At 34.3% G+C, this 20,495-nt stretch overlaps 1 protein-coding gene across 2 annotated transcripts in view; it reads right to left on the bottom strand.

Annotated features, from left to right (window-relative positions):
• Positions 1-20,495, bottom strand: part of fbxw8 (F-box and WD repeat domain containing 8) — a 34,227-nt gene that overhangs the window by 3,112 nt on the left and 10,620 nt on the right. Inside the window, exons 8-11 of one of the 2 annotated variants that reach the window (XM_073840972.1) lie at positions 10,934-11,061; positions 1,773-1,946; positions 1,173-1,289; positions 935-1,088 (exon numbers count right to left, since the gene is read on the bottom strand). In XM_073840972.1, the coding sequence (XP_073697073.1) occupies positions 935-1,088; positions 1,173-1,289; positions 1,773-1,946; positions 10,934-11,061 (573 nt within the window). Of the gene's footprint in view, positions 1-13; positions 1,089-1,172; positions 1,290-1,772; positions 1,947-10,933; positions 11,062-20,495 lie in introns of those variants that run through there. The other variant, XM_073840971.1, reaches the window with a different exon arrangement.

Raw genomic sequence — 20,495 nt, 5'->3', positions numbered from 1 at the left:
TTATTGACTGCAGCATTTGTATCATTTGTATTTCATCTTCTCAGATGGTGATTTAATATTATAATATTGTATACTAAAATACAATACATACATAAAAAGAAAGATGTAGAATCAGAACTGATATTAAAACAATCATATCAATAATAAATCCAAATGTACGTGTACATACGTATCTTAACGGGTCATCCAAACAAACAATTGTGATTGAATTATTAATTCATTTGATGGAATATGACCCCAGATCATCTTAAAGGAGAAAGTTCACTTCCAGAACAAAAACTGACATAATTTGTCATCCAAGATGTTCATGTCTTTCTTCAGTCATAAAGAATTTATGTTTCTTGAGGAAAACATTTCAGGACTTTCTCCATATAGTGGACTTCTATGGTGCCCCTGAGTTTGAACTTCCAAAATGCAGTTTAAATGCAGCTTTAAAGGGCTCTAAACTATCCCAGCTGAGAAAGAAAGGTCTTATCTAGTCAAACAAATAAAAGAAAAAAGTACAATTTATATACAATTTATAGGGTGTTTGAACTTCTTTGCAAGTTCACTTTGAAAACACTGGGTAGGTACTTCTGCAGTGATGTAGGAATGATATAAATTGTAATTTTTTTCCCCCGTTTTGCTAGATAAGACCCTTCTTCCTCAGCTGGGATCATTTAGAGCCCTTTGAAGCTGCATTTAAACTGCATTTTGAAAGTTCAAACTCATGGGCACCATAGAAGTCCACTATACGGAGAACATTCCTGAAATGTTTTCCCTCAAGAAACATATTTCTTTATGACTAAGGAAAGAAAGACATGAGCATCTCCGATGACAAGGGGGTGAGTACATTATCTGTACATTTCTGTTCTGGAAGTGAACTTCTTTCTGAATTTAATGGTAATCTTTCCAGTGCAACCGATCCTAAAAGAACAGAATATCAGATGCCAACCTAAGGACCATTCAGTATGTCATACGGCATCGCCAAAACAATGTTATAGTTGTGTCCAGTGGGCTCTGTGTAGTTGGACCTGCAGATGGGCAGAACGTGATCCTGGGCAGACGAGTCCATTGAGAAGTCATAGTGACAGATCAGCCCTCTGTATCTAAGGAAATCATAAAAGTACAGAATAAACAGGGTGAACCATAACAGCAAAGATAGCACAACATCATGTAATATGTGTTTTTACCTGCGGTGAGCGGTGAGGTCATCGTCTGTGATACAAGCCCCGCGAGGACTCTTCTCATCAGGGACGTTGGCTGTCACCAGGGTGCTGGTGTTGAACCGTACGTGGCGAACCGGGTGTCTGTTCACACAGAACAATTATAAGTTATCAGTGCAATTCTGCATTTGAAAACAGATGCAGGATGAACTCTGTAAAGCCTGTAATGTATAATCATGTCCCCGATGAATCTACCAACCCAGAAAATGTGAAAAAGAACAACCCAGTAAATTTGTTTTGGTAAGCCTTTCTCTGCAAGCATGTGAAAAAATAAGCCATTTAGATTTCGCTGTTCTGTCATAGGCTGCACAGAACACAATTTAGAGTCCCAGCCTCAGAGGAGACAAGAGAGCAGTGGATTTATTGATTTATTTACTGTATATTACACTGCTGCCACACAGATCTAATATAAGCATGTGATTTTTCCTCCCTCGCTGTTTACCTTCATAGACATAACTGACTGTTTTTGTAACTCTGGTGTGGTTTTAACATAAACTTGTGTATTTGACAGTTTAAGCACAATAAGACATGAAAGAGAACTTAGTTTAGCAAAATGAACATTCTCACCTGTTGTGCATTTCCCAGAGTTTGGCTCCTATCCTCATCTCCCACACACTGACCAATCCCTCGCCACCTCCGCTCACGATCTTCCAATCATCTGCTTGGACGGTGGTCACGCCCATGTGATGGGCATATAAGGAGACCACTGAAGAGCCAGTACGCAAGTCAAACACTCTCACTCTGAAACAGAGAATACAATTCACTTCAAGCACAGCCCTTCTAATTGGGCTGCAAGATTAATTGAAATAACACAGAAAGCACAATACAGCTAAGTGCATTTATGCGACTGCAAAGGCTGTGAATTAATAAATAAATATAAGCACTATCCAAATATTTTTCCATCAAAATGTCTAAAAAAGTGTGATGGTTCAACATTTAAAAATTAAGAAATAAAGAAGTCTTATTTAGTATTTTCAATATTTTTATTTACTACAGCTAATAATGATGATAATTAGTAAATCACATTTTAATTATATTAATATACAAAGTTTTGTAATAAGGGTTATCATGGTTAAAACTAAAAACTACTTAAACCATAAAATACATTTTCATTACTGAAAATATCTGAAATATAATAAAATATTTAGTTGAACTAAATTTATTTCAAGTCTTTTCAATTAGTTTAATTTGATGTAATAACTAAAAAATGAATAAAAAATGTATATAGACAAATTTTAAAAATACAAAAATAATGAAAATGACAAAAACACAAAACTAAAACTTTAAATTAAATTAAATAGAAAACAAAAATGATAAAATATGAAAAAAAAAACTAATCACAATGATTCTAAAACAACACTGGTAACACTTTAGAATAAGGTTCCATTAGTCAATGAACAAAATATAAATAATACATTTATTACAGTATTTATTATTCTTTGTTAATGTTAAAGAAAATACAGTTGTTCAGTGTTAGTTCATATTAAGTCACAGTGCATTCACTAATATTAATAAGCATAACTTGTGATTTCAATAATGCATTAGTAAATGCTACACTTAAAATTAAGATTAATAAATGCTGTAGAAGTTTTGTTCATTCTCAGTTTATGTTAACTAATGACGTTAACCTTACCATAACACTGATTGCAATAACCCATTTCGAACATAATGGCACCTAAACTAAAAACAAAATAAACTGTGGTTGGTTGCATTATGTGTCTAAATGGTCAAATCGTGGCCAGAATACAGTGTAAACTGGAGCATACTTTAGTCAAAAGTCTGTCCACACAAGACAAATGTGTTATAGAAACTGCAATATGACAGCTTTCCCATCTAATGGAGCACCACTGTGCGATGACATTAGTAGCTGGTATGAAGAAATTACTTTTACAGGCCCAAAGGAGCTCAATTCCATCTGTCCTCTTTAATGGTACCGGAGGCAGCCAAAGGATGACTCTATGCTGGTGCTTTCCAAAAGATAATCGACAAAATTAAATTTTGCTTGGACCAAAAAAAAAAAAAAAAAAACAACACTTGGAGGACAAAAGATATTAGTCAGAATGAATCGTTAATGCATAGCCAAGCAGGATTTAATGCAGCGAGTAATTACGTGGATGTGCCTATCTATTGTCCTGTTTTAATTTCATCCAAGCATTTATTCTTGTAAGAGGGCTGTAATATATTTACTGCCAGGTTGCAGTGGTCATAAATCTAATGCGAAAACAAGATCTAGTTTCACTGAGCTGTCAGCAGACAGGCTTCCTTCAATTAATCAAGAATATTGTTCACAGGCACTTCCAATGCCACCAGCAGTGAGCAAAAACACATCAGGACAAACCATGAAAAACGCATGTACACAGATAGCACACATGACTACCACATTTATAAGCAGTGAAACAAAAACCTCCTCAAAAAATTCAGTACTGACCTGAATAAGATATTAAACATAAAAGACTAATATATATATATATATATAGTCCACAAAAGAAAAAAATAGTTCAATTTATAAAAATGACCCTCAAAAATCAACACTCACTCACTCACGGAAAAACAATGCATTAAGAGCTGGGGGTGAAAACTTTTTGAATTTGAAGCTCAGGGTACATTTAACTTATTTTGTCTTCTGGGGAAAATGTAAGTATCTTTTGTAGTTCTAAAGGGCAGTTCTTAATGAAAAAAAAGTGATTTTTATGCAAAATAAGAAAAATGTACACATCCATTCAAAAGTTTTCACCCCCGGCTCTCATGTTTCCTTCTGAAGCATCAGTGAGCATTTGAACCTTCTGTAATAGTGGCATATGAGTCCCTCAGTTGTCCTCAGTGTGAAAACATGGATGTCAAAATCATACAGTCATTGGAAAGGGTTGAAATACACAAAAATGCTGAAAAAAAAAAAAAGAATTTGAAGAACAGTGGGCAGAATGGTGAATGTTTAGTGAATCAATCTTTGGATCTTTGTGGATCATTGATTCAAGTTTTAGAGTGTAATGATCTAGTGCCAGACGTAAAACTCTTTTTTTAAACACTAATTTATTATTAAACCTTTAAAGACAGAAATGCTGTGAGCTATGAGGTTGTTTATGGATGGTATATGCTTTTGTTGAAGCCATCTATTCACATTATTTTTAAAATAAAGGTTTTAACAGCTCAGTGTTGTTTTCGTCAACGATGACGATGACGAAATCATTTCGTTGACGCCACTTTTTTTCATGACGATAACGAGACGATGACGAGATAAAAATGGCTCGTTGATGACTAAAACATGACGAGACGTGTGTGAGTTTTCATTGACGAGACAAGAATAGACGAAAATGTTAGTGGGTGGTCCGTCAGACGTTTAAAATGCATGACATTTCTGCTTATTGTGCATGCCAATCAAAACCTAAAACGTATCTGCCGCTATGGCAAGCCGTTTTAGCATTAAATACTCTTTGCCATACTAGTATGGCAAGCCGTTTTAGCATTCCATCCTTGTTTGTCTTTTATGTTTTAAAACATTCCTTCATTATTGTAATTATTGGTGAAAATAGTCGATCCGGAAGCTCACATTGTGTTGAACTATAGATCTGCTATTTTCAGAACTTGCAAGTGACACTACCCAACAGCAAAATACTTACTGACCTACATTAATTTGTTAAAAGACTACTTTTTCCCCTTTTCTGACTAAAACTAGACTAAAACCTTTTTGACTTTTCGTCGACTAAAATTGGACTAAAACTATCACATATAGAAGTGACTAAAATTTGACTAAAACTAATAAGCATTTTAGTCCAAAAGACTAAGACTAAGACTAAATCTAAGATGGTTGTCAAAAACAACACAGTAACAGCTAAATCTGTTGTGGAAAAACTACATTACCCATTATGCTGCACAGAAAATTCCATTAGTCAGAGTAAAATCGCACCAAAAAGAGCTCTTCATGGAACTGGAAATACTGGACTAAACTGGAAATAGAATTAACTTTATTTGAAATATATTAAAATAAAAAGGTACACTTATTTTGTTTCAGCTAGTTGCCAATGCAACATTTCTAATTTTCTTTTCATTTAAATGTAATAAAATATCTAAATCTGAATTACCAAAAACATGTTTTCAGAATAAAACTGAAACTTAAAATGAAAACATTAAATAATAAAATATTTTTAAAAACTAATTCATTGATAGATGTTCATCAACATTGCTAATTTTCATTTCATATAATGTACTAAAATAACTAAATCTGAATTTTAAAAAATGAACCAAAACTATATAGACATTTAAAAATACAACAAAATAATAAAAATGACAAAAAAAAAACGTTTTTATAATTAAACTAAAACGTACAATTAAAATGAAAACAGATTAAAAAAATAATAATAATAATACTAATACTAATAACGAATTCAAAATAATAAAAACTACTATAGTATACTATCTCAATAATTCTAAAATAACACTGACTGTAATAATCAACTTCAGAATATTCATTTTTAGGTGAACTAACTTAAAAAGTAAGTAAAACTTAACAAATCCGTATAGGAAAAATTAACAGAAAAAAAAAATACTCAAAACGTGGGCTACACTAATGCACTCTACATAAATTAACATGCAATCTTTTTGTTAAAGGGTTACGAAACCCCAGACAACTTTTTCTGAGATTTTAGCAGAAGTGTTTGTGTTGCACATCATAAAAAGCAACGTTGGCATCTGTTAATATTAATTGTTAGAGAGGTTAATTTTGAGCTTTTTTGCGCTATTTTCATCTTCCGAGTTTACGATCTACATTGTCCTGACGTCACCTTTTGTGACTCGGCGATGGACTTTAGTACATGACGCTGCGTGTTCTTATCCTATGAGAGGTCGATTCGCTTAATTATTTACGACAGCGTGTGCTGATTTGCTATGGCAGGCGCTTCAGACTATGAGATTGCGTACATTAACTGAGAGCAGTGTTGCCTATTTGTACCATAATTTTGACCTCTGTACGATGTACGATCAATAATACCACAATGTACGATAATTTCAGAATTTTGTGACACCATGGTCGTTGTAATTATAAGAGCTTCTATTCTCAAAGATCTAGCTGTGTGGATACTACGTCTACCTTCATGATTGTGAGGAGACGTGAACGTGCGTTACGCATGCCTTTCATCCAATCTTACATCTTCTCAACCAATCATCCTGGAGAATGGCTCTCTCTCACAAGCACAAGTTAACGTTCCTGTCGTACTTAGGTCAGTTGTTTCAAAACTGAGGTTGTTAGTTTAACAATAAAGTATAGAAAATGAGTGCTGAAAAGGATAAATAGCTGTAACATCTAGATTAATAGCTGTATTTTGAACGTTTGACTCGGGTAAGATAATTAGTTTAGCATTGCAATAAGGTATAGAAAATGAGTGCTAAAAAGGAGAAATAGCTGTAACATCTAGATAAATATCTTTATTTTGAACGTTTGACTAAAATACGATAATTTTCTCCCAAATACGATAATTTTGAGCTTCTGGTACGATACTTGGACATTTCCAATCTGGCAACACTGACTGAGAGGAACGTTCATGGATGAAAGAGAGTGTATGAGCGGTTCATTCACAAAGTAAGCGTAAGCGGTTTTTCCTTGATGAAACCCAACCCATCAAAAGGCATATATAAATGCGGCAAAATAACAGTTATTAGTGGTTCAACAGTGTGTTCATATATAGGTTTTCGATGCATAGTGCAAAAAGGATGTGCATTTATTTGTGTTTTAAACTCGTGGGGAGCGAAATTAAACTGTCTGAAGCCAAAGTTGTCTGTGTTGTCTCTCTCCCCTGTGAGCGCACCACGGCCACTTTTGCAGCATTTTTCAAAACTTTGATGAGAGTAGTGCTTTAAACCCCAGCTTAAACCTGGTTTTGACCACTTCTACATGTCAAGATGGCAAACTAGCTGACCAACCGACTAAAACCAATTAAACACCAGCCTTGCCAGGATGGGAGACCAGTTAAAACCCTCTACTTCCAGCTTTTAGTTGTTTTTTTTTTTTTTTACAGCCAGGAGGGTTCTAAATGACTAATGACTAATGAAATCAAAAAGCAGAAGCTTCCCTGACAATGTCAGTAACACTCATCCATAAATGTTTCCTTGTCAAAGAAAGCAACTGCAATCCTTGTTGTGTTCTCAAATTTTATGCCTGAAGCTGAACATGCCAATCACTTATGGCTCCTACTCACTTCCTGGCAGATCCAATCAGGCACAACAACACAAACACAAATTCCTCTCTCTCCACAGCAAAAGAGGCTGAACAAATTGGAGAGCAGAAGCGATGCATTAGGTCCTGGCCTTTGGCCACGCTAATAAAGGGCAAGACCCGAGCCCTCATTTCCTCTGGGCCGTTTGGTGTTTCGCCCGTAGATGAATCAGATGGGGTCAAATCATTACAGCCAAAATGACACTCCAAGGAGTGTTTCGCTTCGCTCATTCATCAAAAGACGAACAAAAGGTGAGAGCTTTCGCTTTGTCGGAACCGTGGAAAGACGGACGAAGAAAGAGGGATGTTTTAAAAGAGAGCGCAGCTGGCCAGAGAGACATCATGTCCTCCCTCTTGGCACTCTATATAGTGTCTGAGCGAAGATGCAGTTGGAATTTATTTACAAAGACCTGCCAAGCATCTCTCCACCTGCCAAAATAGCGCTCCCGCTGTCACAAGTGTCAATGAAATGGCTCTTTATTCGGCGAAGACTAATTGAGACGCAAGCATCAGATGTGGACCGCGCTCGGGATTCTGTATTGAGTCCGCTGGGCAGATGTACCGCATCTCTCCTCGTCTCCAACATCTCTTTGTCCACTAAATCAATAGCCCTCAGTGATGCACCGCTGACAATAACACCATCCTTTCAGACCGAGAGCTTTCATTATTCCCATTCCCACTTCTATAAGTGCCTGAGCTTTTCAGATGCTTTCCGTAAAATGATTTTCAAGGTAAGCCAAAAATAGTCGAGAGCAAGCCCGAGTGCTTGTCATGCTTTGAAAGGACCACAGCTGTGGGAAAAAAAAAGTTTGTCCGCTTTGGAAATAATTAGGTGTGTTTTATTCGAAGTGCTTTAATCTTGGATATCTAATGCAAATCTATTAAACTCTGTCCAAATGTGCTGTGTGTGGCCAGTCCACAATGAACTAGCCAAAACTTCTGTTTTAAGAGCTGTGGTTTAGCAGTTAGTGCAGAAATCAGTGTCCTGATCAATTGCTAAATTGTGACCCTGGACCACAAAACCAGTCTCAAGTCGCTGGGGTATATTTGTAGAAATAGCCAAAAATACATTGTATGGGTCAAAATGATTGATTTTTCTTTTATGTCAAAAATCATTAGGAAATTAAGTAAAGATCATGTTACATTAAGATTTTTTGTAAAATTCCTACTGTAAACCTATCAAAATGTAATTTTTGATTAGTAATATGCATTGTTAAGAACTTAATTTGGACAACTTTAAAGGTGATTTTCTCAGTATTTTGATTTTTTTGCACCCTTAGATTGCAGATTTTCAAATAGATGTATCTCGGCCAAATATTGTCCTATCCTAACAAACCATACATCAATAGAAAGCTTATTTATTGAGCTTTCATATGATGTATATTTCTCAGTTTTGTAAAATTTTACCTTATGACTGGTTTTGTGGTCCAGGGTCACAATTAATCTCTTTAGGGCTTTTAACAACATGCCCAGGTCACACTTTCTCTCAAAATAAGGGACAAATAAGAAATTATTGTTTGCATATTTAGACTTTTTTCAGTTTTTTTTTTTTTTTTTTTGTGCTGTTTATGACATTTGAGATAATTTACCCCCTCAGATTTCCACATCGAAATATGTGGTTTCCAACAAATGTTTCATTTCAGGGAATGAGACCCTGGACCACAAAAACAGTCTTAAGTAGCACGAGTATATTTGTAGCAGTAGCCAGAAATACACTGTATAGGTCAAAATGATCAATTTTTCTTTTATGCCAAAAATCATTAGGATTATACGTTCCATGAAGATATTTTATAAATTTGATACAGTAAATATATCAAAATGTAATTTTTTATTAGTAATATGTACTGCTAAGAACTTGATTTGGACAACTTTAAAGGTGAATTTCTCAATATTTTTGATTTTTTTGCACCCTCAGATGCCAGATTTTCAAAGAGTTGTATCTCGACCAAATATTGCTTTCAGATGATGCAATCTCAATTTCGAAAAATGTAGTTGTCCAACTCCAAATTCCTACTTGGAAAAGGGAATGGAGCACAAAAAATAAATAAAAAAATAAACAAAGGAGCATCATTTCAGCGATGATTCTAAAATGTTAACAATTCAGCACATTAAAAATACTCCTAATACTATAATGTGAAATTACAGTTTTGGGGGGATAAAACGCTTGATTTCCCCCCAAAATCAAAACATACTAAAGCCTTGAATTTTTTGTGTTGTGACATTATTGTGAAAGAAGCTGCATTCCTACTCTTATTATTATAATGCAGCATTTTTAAAATTAATTTTTTCAAGTAACTAATTTTATTATATTTTTATTTAAAGAGAACTGAAAATGACTACTAATAAAAGGCAAATATTTCTCACAATTACCCATTCCATTATATGGGAAAAAAAGAACAATTCAATAAATCTGGATATTTTTGGAAAGAAGAACAAGTTTGTGCATGTTTTTAGACAACTGCATTGTATATATTCAATTTATCATAATTTTAACATAGTTACAATCCCACATCTAAAGGTGGCTCTTATAGTTTAACTGGTTTTATTCTCAAACTGGTTTGAGGTCAACCATTTTTTAAAACAATTAATACTTTCATTCAAACAATCCTATATTTAAAGTAAATGCTGTTGTTTTGACTTTTCTATTTTTTAAAACAACCCTAAAATAAACTGACATTTTAAAAGAATTACAATATTTCACAATATTATTGACTTTTTTTCTTCTGCTCACCAAGCCTGCATTAATTTGATCTAAAGTACTGTAAAATTGTCAAATATTTTTACTATTTAAAATAAACGTTTTCTATTTAAATATATTAAAAAATGTAATTTATTCCTGTGATTTCAAAGCTAAATTTAATCCATTACTCCACTCACATGATTCTTCAGAAATCATGCTATTATTCTGATTTGCTGCTCAAACAACATTTAGCAAAATATTAAATGTTTAAAAATATAAAATGTTTCTTTGATAAATAGGTTCAGAAGAACAGCATTTACCTGAAATAGAAATCACTTTTTTATCACTTTATCACTTATTACCAATTTAAAGCATCCTTGCTAAATAAAAGTATTAATTTCCATTACTGCTTTAGTATAATGTTACAATTTGGATCTTTCTTTTCATCAAAGAATCCTGAAGAAATGTACTCAACTGTACTCAACAAATGTACACCAACAATAGCATAAGAGTAGAAAATAAGATGTCTCTTGTGAACACCAAAGCTCAATATGGAATCAGGCTTAATAAGATACACGCAAATCAAAACATTCCCACTAATCCCAAAAAATAAAACTAGTTACTCTAGGGAAATATAATGCAACCTACAATAAGAAAATTCACACTAGCTGCAGGTGTAAATGAGAGCGCTTCTATTCCATCAGAACTCATCAAACTCTCCATGTTTAAGAAACTTAAGTCACAGGAGGCATTAAGCTGCCAGACAGAAGACAGAAACAAGCGTATGTGTGTGTGAATGTAACAGTGATGGATGAGGTACACATGTTTGCGAGCCTGTCGTACCGTCTGTCTTTGTTCCCACACACCAGCAGGTGAGGGTGGCTGTCTCTCAGGTTGACGCAGGTGAAGTCCCCCGCCGAGTTCCCCACGGTCAGCTCGCACTGGCTGGTCTCCAGGCTGTACACCTGAATCTGAGGAGAGAGGACGATTGCTCCTGGTGAGATGGAAGATAGATTGTAAAACTGGCAGGATTGTGCCCGTAACACCTGCTAAGGTTCAAATGTCAGGCCCACAGCTTGCATCCACAGATGCCAGATAACACATTTCACAAGTCTTGCACACCTTCCTATGAACTTCTAACATTTCAGGTACACAGTCAGTTCAAAACAACAGAAGAAACCGGTTTAACTGGCATTTTAGCATTTAAAAGGTTCTCATTATGCAGATGCTTTTATCTAAAGGGATTTGGAGTTATGGTTAATGGGGCCACTTAACTGATAAGTATATAAATACAAAAACACTAAACTGATTTAAAGTGACAGTAAAGACTAGAAAGTGAAATATTAAAGGTTGTATCAACGATTTCTAGCCTAAAACATAAAGTGTCAATTTCAGCTGACCTTTCTTCACGATCCGCTCGCTGCCTGCCCCATAAATTGTCTGTGAAAAAACCGCGTCTCTCTGGTCAGCCTAGGGTCCGAGATATGCCAAAAAAACAATCGGCACTACCAACCTTTCCACAGATAAACAAACAGTGTTCCAACCAATCAGCGTCAGGGGTTTGGTGTTGTGGACTTTCCTACTGGTGCAGGGATGTGAGGGAGGCGGAGCGAAAGTCCACAACACCAAACCCCTGACGCTGATTGGTTGGAACACTGTTTGTTTATCTGTGGAAAGGTTGGTAGTGCCGATTGTTTTTTTGGCATATCTCGGACCCTAGGCTGACCAGAGAGACGCGGTTTTTTCACAGACAATTTATGGGGCAGGCAGCGAACGGATCATGAAGAAAGGTCAGCTGAAATTGACACTTTGTGTTTAGGCTAGAAATCGCTGATACAACCTTTAAGCAGCACAACAGTTTTTGACGTTGATAATAATGAAATGCGTTTCTCAAGCAGCAAATCAGCATATTAAAGTGATTTCTGAAGGATCATGTGACACTGAAGACTGAAGTATTGATGCTGAAAATTCAGCTTTCATCACAGGAATAAATTACATTTTAAAATAGAGAAAACAGTTGTTTTAAATAGTAATATTATTTAACAATATTACTGTTTTACTGTATTTTTGAATAAATAACTGCAGCCTTGGTGAGCATAAAATATTTTGTTTAGAAATATGAAAAAGTTTTGCAAACACCAAACTTTTAAACTGAGCTTTCAGTGCCTTGCGAAAGTTTTCATACCCATTCCTTTTCTCACATTTTCTTATGTTGCTGCCTTATGTTAAACTGCTTAAAATGGCTTTTTCCCACATCGATCTACGCTCCATACACCACAATGGCTAAGCAAAAAACTGTTTTTAACATCTTTTTATTTATTAAAATTTCTTAAAAATAAAAAAAAACTTAATTATTCCATTGCATTAGTGTTAATTTCGTCAGACGAGACGAGACGAAATATGTTCGTCAACGACCTTTTTTTTCATGACTAAGACGAGACGATGACAAGACTGCACCACTGTCCAAAAACGCTGACTAAGACTAAATTAACATGCATTATTGTTGACGAAAAAAGACAAAACGAAAATGTTTTGCATAAAATAAAAACGAAGATAAAATCTCTCTTCATTTTCGTCTACAATCGTCTCTGCTTTTTCATCAGCTGTTACGGCTTTAAAATATTCAAACTGGCTGGCGCTGAGCCAGAGACGGACGAGCTCTGCTCTTGTCATATAATCACAACTATGCAGTGTTTTTAAGCACATAACGCTTATTTTAGGTTTCAGACATTTAAATACACATAAGTACTAGTAAAAGGAGACATTTAGAGTTTGTAAAATACACACATAGGTCTATGGAAGCAGCAAATAACAATCTATTCAAATATAATTTGCCGATGTGTTTTATTCATATCACATACACATAGGCTTAGTAACTAAAAAGTTCACTCTATTCCTCTTCTAGTTCACCAGCCAATTACTTGCATGTATTTCGGGAGAAACGGATGAATGTATATGTGCTGTAAATACGGCTGACAGGACTCTCTGAGTCTGAACGGCAGCGCGAACAAACATGGCCGCGCCCATCTCACGTTACAGATTACGATCCAGATCATTTATATAGGGTTTTAAACGACGAAACATACTAATTCACACATATTTGTGAATCGGAATATTAGATAGTTCATGGCATGGTAAGCAAGTGTGTGAGTATTCTAGATAAAAAAGGAAAAACGAAATAAAAGCGATCTATCTGTCATACAGTGTTATTGTGTCTGTGTTGTGTCACGTGACAAGCTTGATGCGTCGCCATGGAAACAATAAGGACGAACGTTCTAAAATAACGGTCGCTTAAAAAAAACTCACTCTCAGGGGTCCGCTAGAATATTTAAAACTCACCACTGAAAGGGTTAATCATTTGTGAATGTGTCTCCTAAATCAGAAATTGAAAACCAGACACGTTTAACATTTGCATTCAACAAAAATCATTCAACAAGTGTATTTTGTCAGGTAATTATGACATTTAACCAATGTTTGAGATATGTGAAACACTTTTTTTGCTGAAATGTGTATCAGTAATAATCTCAGTAATAATGTGTTATTTTAAAAAAAGACTACAATTTTTTGACTAAACCTAGACTAAAATATATTGAGTTCTTTTTTGACTAAAACTAGACTAAAATTAAAAGACTTTTAGTCGACTAAAACTTGACTAAGATACCTTGAGTTTTCTTTTGACTAAAACTAGACTAAAATGACGAGACTTTTAGTCGACTAAAACTTGACTAACAAAAAAAGATATGTGAATGACTAAATATGACTAAAACTAACAAGGACATTTGGCACAAGACTAAGACTAAATTAAAAATAGGTGACGAAATTAACACTACATTGCATAAATATGCATACCCTTGTCGGTGACAGTTAAAAATTTAGCTCAGGAGGATTCATATTACTTGTAGATGTTCCTACACTTTGAGTGAAGGTATGATTTTGAAACTTCATAAAACTTGGAACTTAATAAAAGGTCTAACAGCTAAAAAAGCATATCAAAACACAAAAAAAAAACAAGCCCTGAAGGGATAAAACATTGCCTGTAGAGCTCAGAGACAGGATTGCATCAAGCCACATATCTGGGGAAGAGTTCAGAAAAAATTCTACTGCACTGAAGGTTCACAGAAGCATGTAGTCTCTGTTACCCTTAATAGAAGAAGTTTGAAATAACCATGTCACTTCTTAGATTTGGCCTCCTGGCTAAACTGAACAATTGATGGAGAAGAACCTTGGCTAGAGTGTTGACCAAGAACCTGATGGCCACTCTAGTTGAGCTCCATGATCATATATGCAGATGGGAGAAACTTACAGAAGGACAAACATCACTGCAAGACTCCACCAATCTGGGCTGGTATGGACAAACTCAAGTATCTCCTCAGTGAAGACACATGAAAAAACAGTTGAAATTTGCACAAAAAAAAGCACCTAAAGGACCCTCTGACTGTGAGAAACAAGCTTCTCTGGTCTGATGAACCTCAGCTTGTCGTCACCTGCAGAATACCATCCTAAAAGTAAAGTGTGCTAGTAGCAGCCTCATGTTGTGGGGCTGTTTTTTAGCGGCAGGGACTGAGGGACTCATCAGAGTAGAAGAAAAGCTTAATGCACCAAAATACTAAACCCAGTCCAGAGCATTCAGAACCTCAGACTGGGCAGAAGGTTCACCTTCCAACAGGACAATGACCCTAAGCACACAGCAAGAACGGCTTATAGACAACTCTGTGAATGTCTATGAGTGGCCCAGCCACAGTCTGGGCTTGAATTCAATCAAACATTTCTGAAGATCCTAAAAATGTCTGCCAGACACCATCCAAGTGGACAGAGCTTGAGAGGTGAAGAGGTGAGGAGAAGAATGGCAGATAATTGCAAATCTTGTTGCATCATACCCAAAAAAACTTGAGGCTAAGGGTATGAATACTTATGCAATGTACTAATTTATTTATTTTTTAGGAAGTTGTAACAATTCTGTTTTTGATTTTAGTTTGATGTGGAACAATTATTTTAAATCAGTTTAACTTAAGGCAGCAACATCATAAAGGGGTATGAATATTTTTTGAATAGTCATTATAATTGTTTTCTTTGCACCCAAATGTATTCTCGTAGCTTCATAAAATTACGGCTGAACCACTGATGTCACATTGACTATTTAAACAATGTCCTTACTACTTTTCTGGGCCTGGAATGTGTCAGTTGCATTGCTTTCTACGCAGGGTCAGAAAGCTCTCGGATTTCATCACAAATATCTTAATTTGTGGGTGAACTACCCCTTTAAATCTCTGACACTCACTTCCACCTTGCTTTATCAATCAAACTTTTCTGAAGACACAAAGTGTTTAACAAACGATTCTGAGCCTATGATTGTACCGCCAGTCCAGGTGCGTTAAAACATTTGAAGCTCTTGATCAATCCGCTCACATTAAACGCCATCTCTGAGGCAATTCAATCCTAAAAAGAGATTGGTTAACTGATTGCATCAGCTGCCATTTAAACAGTGAGTAAAGAAAGGACAACGGCACGGGCCAAATTGGACACGAAATATTGAGGCAACAGATAGAGACGTTAAACAAAAGAGAGAGAAGGGAGAAGAACTGCATGATGTCAGATTTGAGCTCATGCCAGCTGTTTAGTGCCTCCAGTTTGGGCCAGACACACTTAATTGCAAGCCACCGTGCTGCCAGCCAAAATCCTTGAGAGGACCCAAAAATTACAGCCAACCGGAGTTTGTCATCAAGACACGAGTAAAGCTTCCAATATGTAGAGCTACAATATGTAAAGTCTTGAGCAGGAAAGCTGATTAGAATGAAGCGGCGATGAGTGCATATGTCACTGGCGAGAAGACAGACTACCAGGATTATGTTTGGGATTTGTTCATCATTACGGGATTCGGGAGGTTATGGAGATGTTTACACAAGTAAACAATGATTTAGCTGCTGCACTGAGGTTGAGCACATTTCACAAGCATTTTTATATACTGTACACATCACAGCCTTTACTTGTATCAAGATAAAATATTTAATTTTCACTTTATTAAAATATACTTCTTTCAAAAGTTTGGGGCCAGATTTTATTTTTTTGTAAAGAAATTAATACTTTTCAGAAAGGATGCATTGAACTGATCCAAAGTGACAGTAAAGACATTTGTGACCCTGGACCACAAAACCAATCTTAAGCAGCATGGGTTTATTTGTAGCAATGGCCAAAAATACACTGTATGGGTCAACATTATCGATTTTTCTTTTATGCCAAAAATCATTAGGATATTAAGTAAAGATCATGTTCCATGAAGATATTTTGTACATTTCCTACCGTAAATATATCAAAACTTACTTTTTGATTAGTAATATGCATTGCTAAGAACTTAATTTGGACAAATTTAAAGGTGATTTTCGTAGTATTTAGATTTTTTTGTTTTTTGCACCCTCAGATTCCAGATTTTAAAATAGGTGTATATATCCTAACAAACCATACATCAATAAAAGCTTATTTATTTAGCTTTTTAAAAAGTGTACATTTATAATGTTATAATGTTACAAAAATTCCTAAGTCCTTCTATCAAAAAAGTATCATGGTTTCAAATGTTTTCAACATTTATAATAATAAGACATTTCTTGACCACCAACTTAGAAATAAATTACATTTTAAAATATATTAAATACAAAAAAAGTTTCTTTTACATGGTAAATTACTCTGTCAACAGTTAAAAAAAAACTATGAAAATTACTACCAATAAAATAATCTAAATTATGTCAATTAAAAAAATAATAATTTTAAAATAATAATAATTTAAAAATCTAACAACATTTATATGTTTGTTTACCTAATAAGAAATAAATTAAATTTTAAAATATATTAAAATACAAAACAGTTATTTTAAATTGTAATATTAATAATATTTGTAATTATATTTTATAATAATATTTCATAATGATTTTACTCTGTTTAATCAAATAAATGCAGCCTTGGAAAAAATAAAAGACTTTCAAAAACAATACAAATCGTACCGACCACAAACTTTTGAATTGTAGTGTATTTAAAAAAAATACCTTTAGTATTTAAAATTTTATATAATAAGTATGTTTTGTATTGTGGGTTTATTCAAGTTTCTTTTTAAATATAAAAACAGGCCTAACTATATAATAAAATCTTCACAAATGTGCATTTTATAACAACAAAAGTGATATATACTTTTTTGTAATATTCACTAAAAACTGCATTTTTACATTACATTTTTATCTTTTTATTTTTTATTTTATCTTTTTGTGACCAATAACTCTGGTTGGTAATTGTCATAAATGTAAATATGTTAAAATAGTAATTATAAAATAATTGTCAAAATTTTGACAATTACTACAAATTAAAAATAGACTTAATTGTATAATGAAATCTGCACAAATTGATAACAACAAAAGTCACATATAATTTTGTTGTCATAATATCCACTAAATCCTTTACTTTTTACTATTTTTAAAACTAATCAAAACTTTGACAATTACTACAAATAAAAAAAATATAAAAAATAATAATATGAAAATCTAAAATAAAATGTTGGTACCTACTATTCAAGAAAATGATGCACTTTGTTTCCTGGATGAAAGTGATGAATTAAAATAGTTGGTTATTCAAAAATAGATGGACGTTTTCAGAAATTTTGGTAATCAATAGAAAGTTTACTCCGTAGAAACTAAAACTCTCAAATATAACTAAAATCATCATTTACTCTGGTAAAGTGTCCCTTTACATTCTGTACAATTGTGGATTTCCAAGCCCTCACACCTTGTTAAACAGATTCATCCTGATCTCACCAGACTCTGCTCTACGTCTCTGAATTTCAGCACTTGGAGGTGCAACAGTGTGCCACATTTTCACCAGCCTATCTGGCTGTTAAACATGAAAGTGGCGCCTCAGGGTTTGCCAGCATGATCTGCACGCTGCGTGTGTGTGTGTGTGTGTCTGGGTCAGTGCTTCAAACACACACTGTGCTGCACATACACAACAGATGCCCGAGCTTCCAGTCCTCCAACTTAAAAACAAAGATGATCACAACAGAAAGCTGAAATAACACCGATAACTCCCACATACACTAAATAAAGCAGCTAGAGAAAAACAAACCAGATTAAAATGCGTCTAGACATTAGAAACTAGCCATCTTGACGAAAACTGCTGAGATCCCAATCTCAACCTAATTATTATACATAATCACAGATGTGCGTTGGTAATAATAGTAATTGAAAGTCTGAATGGCACTCAAGTTCAGAAATAAACACCAGAGCATGCTGTATGACTCACTTTGTTACCTCACAGACAGTGAACTCCACTCGCCGCCTCGGATTTTGACAAGTTTTAATGAGGCATATGTCTTCTCATTTAATAACACACAAACACCTTGGATTCACCAGCGTCGGTTCTGGCACGTCTGACTTCCCTCTCGCAGTTTGAAAATCCTGTCAACATGCACCGCGGCTGACAGACATGACATCACACGGACGGAAAAGGTGCTAATCATGAATTGGTTGAATGGAAACTTGAAGTGTAACTAGCTGGAGTGACACAACATGAAACAAAGAGTATGATTTCCGCAAAATGTGCTGCAAGGTAAAGTGACGGGATCCTAGAAAGACTGATGCACCAAATCAAAGTGAGGTTAACGGTTTCACTTTCTAAAGCAACCGATGATAAATATCTGTGGAAAACAGCACATAAGCAGTTGTTTTCTTGGTCTACACACAGAGTTGGGGTTGATAAGATTACGCTCACCAAGGCTGTTTTTATTTGATAAAAAACACAATAAAGTTATACAATATTTTTACAATTTAAAATAAAGTTTTCTATTTTAATATGTTTTAAAAATGTAATTTATTCCTGTGATGCAAAGCCAAATTTTCACCATCATTACACCAGTCTTCAGTGTTAAATGATCCTTCAGAAATCATTATGATATGCTGATTCGCTGCTCAAAAAAACATTTCTTATTATTAGTAATGTTGAAAACAGTTTATATTGTTGTGTAAACAGGATTCAACAGCAACAGCATTTGTTTGCAACAGATTTTTTTTTACTTTTAAATGCTAGTTTAACTAGATTTTTATATTTTCTGTAATAACAAAAATTTTAAATAATAAATTCTAAAATAAAAGCTGGTTTGCTGGCTTTAGTTGGTCACCCAGCTTGGTCAAGTTGGCGGGCTTTAGAAAGGTTTTAGGCATTTAGCTGGCAAGACTCAGCTTAAACCAGCTAAGATCACTAAACCAGCTTAGTTTTTTTTTTTTTTTTTTTTTTTTTTTTTTTTTCAGCAGGGAGCAACATCCAAAAACTATAACATAGGGATATAACGGTATTATCTATGGTCACATGACGATATGAAACGAAAGGTCTTGTGAGCAAAAAGTATAGTTTTTAAAATATATTTCAACCTCTTATTCTAACTAAAAAGGTCTTAAAGTTGTGTTTTGGGCAATTATACTTTGGCACAGAATCTGTCAAACAAACTAAAGCTGAAAGCACAATGTGGCTTAATCCCTTCATCAAGTCTGTTTTCGCTGCGTGTTTCAAAGAGAAGCACAAACTACGTTCAGGTGATCACCTCCTGATCAAGTGTTTTCTACTCCTTAGAGTGGCTTAGTTCACAGTGAATGCAGCGAACTTATTTATTGCACATGCTGAGATTAGCGCACGTTTCTGAACACAATGGCCACCAGTTATGTTTTATTTGTGCGGCAGATGATTACAGCATTTCACTAGATTTGCAGCGAGACGCGTTTTTGTAAGCGAGTTTTCCTTCAAAATAAAAGCTCTACTGTCATTTCCATCAAAATTAAAAACTTAAAAGTGCAGTATGAATTGCTGACAGCAAGTGGTTTAAATGAGTAATGTTACCACAGTGCAAATTCTAAATATCTCTTTTAAGTGTAGAAATTAGGAATTGTAATTTCCATACTATAGTGTAAAGCAAAAATAATATACCTATAAAATAGTAATTTTCATTTATTTTACAGTGCAATTGTTTTATAATATATGGCTTTTACTGTCAAAGGAATAACAATAAATTGTTGCTATTATTATTATTATTATATTTTAATTTGTTTGGCTTCCTAAAACACCAGTGTGAATGTAATTTAGACTGAGGCAGTATACCACAAATAAAAAGAGGGTTGAGGTCCCTTTAAAGTTCAGGTACAAGTAAATTCACTGACTTTTTTCTGAACTTTTATTAGTTAAGAACACGGGTTGGAGCTCTTAATTATGAACTCTCAAAGTGCATTAGATAAAATAATTTAACTTTAAAATGTACCAAATTTTTATTTATTTTAACATTTTTGTTTACTCATTTTTTTTTTTAAATATCACAATAAATATTGTATATAAATACCATGGACATGGATTTTGATATTGTTACATCCCTACTATAACATGTACG

Source organism: Garra rufa, chromosome 5, assembly GCF_049309525.1.
Source record: "Garra rufa chromosome 5, GarRuf1.0, whole genome shotgun sequence".
NCBI lineage: Eukaryota > Metazoa > Chordata > Actinopteri > Cypriniformes > Cyprinidae > Garra > Garra rufa.
This window is presented reverse-complemented; position numbering and strand designations above follow the sequence as displayed.